General features: G+C 40.7%; 1 protein-coding gene across 1 annotated transcript; it reads left to right on the forward strand.

Moving 5' to 3' along the window:
- The first annotated feature begins 1,227 nt into the window (after window positions 1-1,227).
- LOC128774495 (P antigen family member 3-like) lies at window positions 1,228-6,931 on the forward strand. The gene is made up of 5 exons (XM_053893579.1): window positions 1,228-1,334; window positions 2,404-2,495; window positions 3,358-3,466; window positions 5,269-5,419; window positions 6,803-6,931. Exons 2-5 carry the CDS (start codon window positions 2,412-2,414, stop codon window positions 6,804-6,806), a joined length of 348 nt encoding a protein of 115 aa, XP_053749554.1. The 5' UTR covers window positions 1,228-1,334; window positions 2,404-2,411; the 3' UTR covers window positions 6,807-6,931.
- The last annotated feature ends 436 nt before the right edge of the window (window positions 6,932-7,367 follow it).

Raw genomic sequence — 7,367 nt, forward strand, 5'->3', positions numbered from 1 at the left:
TAGGGGTATAAGGGGAAAAAAGGGGGGTGCACATATTGATTGTGCTACACGGGAACTTGACAGATGCAGGAGGTAAGCAAGATGACAGAAGACAAAAGCATGCAAGGGAAAATCTGGTCTCGGACATCTAGCTGGCCCCCTTTTTTTACCTGCCCTTCCCAGATTTCCTTCTCACCATGAGCTACATCAACATAACGTTGCTATCAAAATCATCTCTTGCCTAGGAAGACAAAAGTTGAAAATAACATTACTGTCCCTTCCAGGAACTAACTGAAAGATCCATCAACTCTTCAGTAAAAAGTGCCAAATGACATTTTTCAACCATAAGGAATTTGAAACTTTCGACTTAATATTCTTGCCTTGCTGTGTCCACCAAACCTACACCATTTTAGCCCTATTTTTACTCAGTCTTCATCACAACCTCCCCCAACGTTGAAAGAATTGTTCTACTCCGACTTCACAATTTGAATACGTATCTCTCCTGTCCGGCCACCTCAAAGACTCTGCTAAGACCCTGTCCAGGTAGTGTTTTCCCTGACAGAGTTATCCAGTAAAGTCAGCTTTATTATCAAGTTGTTTGATTTTTGGAAAGCACAGTACATGACAAGCATAGTCACCATTACTGAACGTAATGAACCAGTGGACTGAGCTTAAACCCCAGGACCAATATCGATAGAAACTTCTGAAATGTGCACTGATTGAAGGACCACAGGTACTTAGAGAAATCAGTTACCAAACCACAGGTTTAAATGTGCAGTAACACAAGCAAAAAAGGTAAAGAAAACAGTTGTTAATGTATTTATTATACAGAGGAGAGCAAATTCACTCAAGTATGACAGCAAACCCAGAAGCATGGAAGGGAATGATTGATCAAAGCATGTATAAAAATAGTATTAAAGTACTTAGTATCTATTTTTGTTACAGATATCTTTCTGAGAAACATTCAGCACTAACGGTGACTTGTAACTGTCTGTCCCCAAAGTATGTGGTTGCAAAAGAGAGCTCGGGCAGGAGGAAAAAGGCCACTCTTCAAGCACCATGTCGGGTACTCTGCGGACACTGCCTTCCCACGCCTTGGCTGCAGGCGTGGGAAGAAGTCCACGAACATTGCATACACCCACGCCAGTACGCATACACCCAGTCAGTACGCACATATCCACGTCAGTACGCACACACGTTGTACCAGGCCTTTCCTGCGCATGCCCATTGTTAAGAAAGACCGTTGCTGAGCACGCGCCCTGCTGCCCACGCGTCCTGTGAGCAGAGCTGAGGAAGAAGTGGCGTGGAGTGGTGTGGGCGGTGTCGTGGTCTTTCTGGCTGCCTGCCCTCAACCGGTAGGTCCACAAATCAGTCCTTCCAGGACTTTAAGTGTGAGTGACGGTGAGGAGAGTGCCAGTGGGCCTCGGGCGGGTCGGGACGGTAGATCTGTGGCCTCGGAGGAGGAAGTTGCCAGGAGTTAGCGTTCTTCTCCTCACAGGCGTCGCGGCCGCCATGGCCCTCGTCCTCGTGGTGGTGGGACGGGGACAAGTGAGGACAGCTGGCGGCCGAGGACGGGGGAGGTGAAGACAGGGTGGGTCTTGGGGGCGTTCTTTGAGGTATCTGAGTCCTGCAAGCACCTGGAAGTGCCGGCGGAGCACTGAAGCCAGAGTCCTCAGTGGGACCCTGGGTGGGAGGCGGGCCAGGCGGTACAGAACAGGTCTGGAACGGGTGCCTGTGGGCGGGGGTGGGGAGCGGTCAGTAGGTTAAGTGGCTGACGCTGGATCTCAGGTCAGGTCTAGATCTCAGGGTGGTGAGTTCGAGCCCCACCTGGGCTCCAGGATGGCCGTGAAGTCTACTTAAAACAAAAAACAAAAAACGGTGCGTGGGGCTGGAAACGGGGAACGGTGTGGGGTTGGAGCTGCGTCCCGGAGATTTGTATCGCACTGTGCAGGGTGTCAAGGGAGGAGCCGGCTCACTGGTCAGTATCGAAACTAGACACCTTGAGCCCTTGTGGTGGGAAGACAGCCATAGGCAGTACGCAAACGATTAAGACTTCTCTGTGTTCCAGGGAAACCTTATTTAAGAGGGTAAAATGGGCCCAGTAACTGGGAATGTGAAAACAATAGCGACTCAGGTTTAAATATCCAGCATTGTTTTCTCACATGCCTTTATGATGGGGAATCTAGCTGTGAAACTAAGCCTCGCGTTTTCTCCTGTCCTTAAGGTGATTTGACTGCCAGTTTGGCCGATGTGAGTGATCTTGCAGCCCGTTTATTTGGTGTGACCACAGCATGTACACTATCCTTACGCAAGGTTGATTTTGAAAGTATTTTCAAAGTAAAAAAAAATTAAAATGTTACGCCTTGGAGGTGGTGTACCTAGCCTTTAGAATACATTTTCCAAATACTGATATTCTACTTTCAGGGTGAAAAATGAGTGGGCGTGTGAGAACAAGATCTAAATCTAAACAAAGAAAGGATGATGGCAAGGCTAACCAGCCAGCTGCACCTGTGGCTGTGAGTACTTCAGCAATTGATGTTCTACACCATCAGTTTATTTCTCTGAAAATTTTGTTGACCTACAAACGTACAGATACAGTGATAAAAGTTTCTTTGCTGGGAAGGGGCAGGAAACATTGAACCAGAAGGATTCCATACTTGTGTTCCCTGGGTAAATATACCCTATGACTCCTTTCTCATGCTTACTAACAACAAGTTGTACGTATCCATCCCAGCATAGTTTAAAATAGCCTCCAGAGTGCTTGTGGGTACCTCTTCCGGGTAGCTACTCTGTGGGAAGAGTAACTCTTTTTTAATTTAAATTTTACTTAGCGTACAGTGCAATATTGGCTTCAGGAGTAGACTTCGGTGATTCATCACTTACGTACAACACCCAGCGCTCATCACAAGTGCCCTCCTTATCACCTGTCACCCATCTGTGCCATCCTCCACCCACCTACCTCCATCAAGCCTCACTTTGTTCTCTATCCTTAAGAGTCTCTTGTGATTTGTTTCCCCCTCTCCTTTATTTTTACTTCCCTTCCCATATGTTCCTCTGTTTTATTATTAAATTCCACATATGAGTGAAATCATAGGGTACTTGTTTTTCTCTGATTGACTTCTTTCACTTAGCATAATACATTCTAGCCCCATCCACATTGTTGCAAATGGCAAGATTTTAATACCTTTTGATGACTAATATTCCATTATATGTATGTGTATATAAATGGCCATATAACTTTTAGGAATACAATATAGAATTATATTTTATAAGTGTTTTTATACTTATTTATTATTTGATATAAAATGCGTAACATAGGTTTATATTATTGGCATGCATTAATGCAACTTTTTGTTCACACACACACGCACACCCTAGGCCCAGCAGCCCAGTGATGAGCAGCCTCAACAAAAGGAGGCACCCACTGAGTGTCAGGATATTATGCCGGAGCGAGAGAAAGCAGTTGAAGAAGCACCTCTGGATGAAGGTGAAGGGAAAGGGAAAAAGAATGCTTATGGGGGCACAGGGTATATTTTTGCATCACGCATTATGACGTAACAGGACAAAACAAAACCTTAGAAGAGAATCTCAGCCATTTCCCGAAAATTGTTTCAAAATGTGAATAGAGTATAGTTTACAGCTGTATTCACTCTAACGAATTTCCCCTTTTTCTTCAAGATTTAATCTGCTTGAACATGCAGTCTGTTCTAAATCAGAGGAAACTGTTTACTACAAAAGTATACATTTTTTCACTAGTTGAATTTGTTCTTCTTAGAACATTTTTGCGTGGCCTTTTCCTTCCCTGCATCAAAAGTGTAAGCTGGTTTTAACAGTGTGTGCAGAGTGCCAAGTCAGCATATCTTATAACATCAGGAATAAAGAAGATTTGCATAGGGATGGTAGCCTCATTTTATAAATAAGAAAACTAAGGTTCAGGGATTGTGGCTTGCCAAAGACTGCTTGACACATGGAGACATAACTCATATTTCATTACACGGTTTTTGTACTTCCTACCATCTGTGTTGTTATACCAAAATGTGAATGCTTTTGTATAAAATGCTTAATACTCAAATGTGTCTGTACTGTAAAATAGCGTAGTACAGGCACAGGAATAAATGAAGTTCAGTGGAGCAAGAGATAGACTCCAGAAAAAGGCTCGAGGAATGAGAGCCACCATTTCCTTTGCTTAATCATTTGATATGGTACATTTGGGAAACGCTGTATAATTTGGGAGACTGGCATATAGGTAAACTATATTAGTGTGATTTTTAAGTGGCTTTAGGAGGTGTTTAACAACTTATGATTAGGAAAATCAAAAGTATCTTAAAATGATCATGAAACGGAAATTACCAGCTTCCAAAGAAAGTATTTTCATCAGATACTTGTATGGAATTATTGACATCATTCAGGCCGTGGATTATTTTAGGAATTCGCTGGTAAGAGGTTTCTACGATAGGACTGATGACAAAGTCCATTAATTTCTTTCCACCCTGCTCCCTTTATTCTCACTGTAAGACAGAAGTTTGACTATAAGTCACTAATATTTTGCTGTTATTTTTGATACTTGGTTCTCTGCATGATTCATTTATCATAAGTTATAGAGAGAGACTTTGCCCCTAAATCTAACTAGTTAAATTTCACAAAATAGCTTTCAGGTTGCTCCAATAGGAGATGTATGTCACTAGTGTAGGATTTGTCATAGGCCCACAAATGCACTCAGCTAATTGTTCAGGAAATTAAATTTTCATTTTCATTAAAATCCTATCCATGGTGCAGGGTGCCTGGGTGGTTCACTCAGTCAGGTGTCACACTCTAGATTTTGCCTCAGGTCATGATATCAGGGTTCGTGAGCTTGAGCCCCACATCCAGCTGTGCACTTAGGAGTGCAGAGCCTGTTTGTGATACTCTTCATTCTCCCTCTGTGTGCCCCTCCCCTGATCATTCTCTCTCTAAATAAATAAATAAACTTAAAAAAAATCCTGTGCATGGTGTACATTTAAGATTTCTTAGCTGATGCTCTCTATTCTTAGTACACTGTGGTAATATAATGCAAATGTAGATTTAGTGTGGTTTCTCTTTAGATTGTTATTTGAAATAAGGTTTCATATTACAGGAAAACAAAGATGGGAAGTCCATCTTTCCATCGCTTTTTTTGTTACCCTAAGTCTACAGGCTTGTATTTCATATAATGGCAAGAATACATATTATCACTTCTTTCTTTATATTTTATGTTTACTCCTTAAGTTGATTATCATCTTTTTTTTTTTTTTTTTTTTTTTTTTCGGTAAGGCCCTGACCTGGAATCTGGTATCCAGGAACTGCCTGTGCCAAAGACTGGGGGCAAAAGTGAAGATGACAGTGATGTGAAGGGGGCGGATGTCCCAACACTGGAGCCCGTGAAGATGCCTGAAGCAGATATGTTATCCATTGAGAATGCAAAGTATGCAGATATTTTCCTGAATATTATATCTTTACTTATGTAGATATGACTTTATTGATACTTTAATGACAGAGTTTACACATAAAGGTAGCTTTCATAAGTAGTTCAGACCCTAATTTCCTGACTGCCTGACTTATACCCTATCAGATATAGACTTAAATTGGGTCAGAGCCTTCTTAAATAATAAAAAATGAAACCATTTCCTTTTTTATAAAGTGTAAATACTGGGGCGCCTGGGTGGCTCAGTCAGTTAAGCATCTGACTCTTGATTTGGCTCAGGTCATGGACTCACAGTTTGTGAGATTGAGCCCCACATTGGGCTCTGTGCGGACAGCATGGAGCCTGCTTGGGACTCTCTCTCTTCCTCTCTCTCTGTCCCTCTCCCATTTGTGCTCTCTCTCTCTCACTCTCTCAAAATAAGGAAATAGACTTTAAAAAATAAATAAAATACACTGTAAATACTTTAACTGATGGCTACTTAAATTCAGAATCTTCTATAATTTCCTCTTTTAAAAACCACAAAATGGATTTGGAGTAAATACCAGTTTGTATGAAATATGCTGAGGCACTGAAGTAGGTTCTAATACCAGCTCTAACATAAGTTGTTTGATTCTGGGAGGATCCCTTCACTTCTGAATGCATCTTGGCTCATATATTTAGTGATTTCAAACCAGATATATTGCAGTCAGTTTTTATTGCTGATTTTTGTATTCTGTGGTTCTATTGGATAATATACATGGAATACAAAAATCTTCCATTTTGTATGATTTATTTGTCATCACATAACATCTTTGGTCAAATTTTAACATCTGAGTTGAGATTTCATTGCTACTGAGAACAAGAAAACACACTGCTTGATGTTGGTTTTTCTCTATGGAGACCTGGATACCTGTTCTTAAATTTTGTCAGACTCTAAATTATTGTGGCTCTTACAGAACACGTGCATTTTGAAACCTTTCCCCAATGAAGGCTCAAATGACTGAGTGATAAAATGGCAAGAGATAGTCTGGTTTCTAGTTTCTGCACTCTCCCTACATCAAGTAGGGTGCAAGCATGGGTGTTATATGTAAGCGATGAATCCCTAAATTCTACTCCTGAAACCAGTGCGACACTAGATGTTAACTAACTTGAATCTAAACACAAAGATACAAAAATGAAACTACCTTTTAATAGGTTTATTTCATTTTATCTGTTCTGAACCTGAAGTGTTTTTTTTCTTTTCTTGTACCTATAGGAAGTGTGGTGTGTTCCAAAAATGTTGGTAAAGCATACGCTTGGAATTCTATCTTATAAAATAAAAACTATAGTGTCCTCTGTATATCATTAATTTAATGTAAATAAATTCTGCTGAGTAATGTTTCCAACTCTGTGTCTGTCTTACAGGTGAAGGACAACCGAAAGTGTAAGCAAGAAGAAGCTGAAACCATGCAAACTGCTCTCATGTAGGAAGGACACTTCACTGTTAAAAATCCCTCAATAAAATCTTACAACTTTCTCCAAAGACTCTTTTCAAACCTTTGTTAAACTTACTCTAAGTATTAGATGCTATTGAAAATTGTGTCATTTTTTGAAATTTTGTATTCTGATTGAGCTGGTAAGTGCAGATATATCTGTACATCAGTACTCTCTCCAGAAGCCTTGCTGCATAGGATTTAATGCCAGAGGTGTATGTCAACATCCATTATGAGCTTCAACATACACAATTCTATCATCTTTGAATACTAACAGTTTGTTCCTGCTGTTTTAAACATTATCCCCCCTCTTTGTTTTCTCATTTCACAATATTGGACAGACCCACCCAGTACAGTGTTGGGAAGTATTGGTAAATAATGGACATCCTTGTCTTATTTCTGATCGGAATTAGAAAATTTTTAGCATTTGACTGTATTTACTGTGACATAAAAGAAGTTCCATTCTTAGGTTAGTTTCCTAACAACATTTCTGTTGA

This window comes from Panthera pardus, unplaced genomic scaffold, assembly GCF_024362965.1.
Source record: "Panthera pardus isolate Hobbes unplaced genomic scaffold, ASM2436296v1 HiC_scaffold_325, whole genome shotgun sequence".
NCBI classification, from domain to species: domain Eukaryota; kingdom Metazoa; phylum Chordata; class Mammalia; order Carnivora; family Felidae; genus Panthera; species Panthera pardus.

Coding starts and splice junctions, on each gene's coding strand:
- LOC128774495 (XM_053893579.1), top strand. CDS start 2,412: ATGAGTGGGCGTGTGAGAACAAGATCTAAATCTAAACAAAGAAAGGAT. Junction 2,496..3,357: donor AGCCAGCTGCACCTGTGGCT/GTGAGTACTTCA, acceptor CGCACACCCTAG/GCCCAGCAGCCCAGTGATGA. Junction 3,467..5,268: donor AGAAGCACCTCTGGATGAAG/GTGAAGGGAAAG, acceptor TTTTTCGGTAAG/GCCCTGACCTGGAATCTGGT.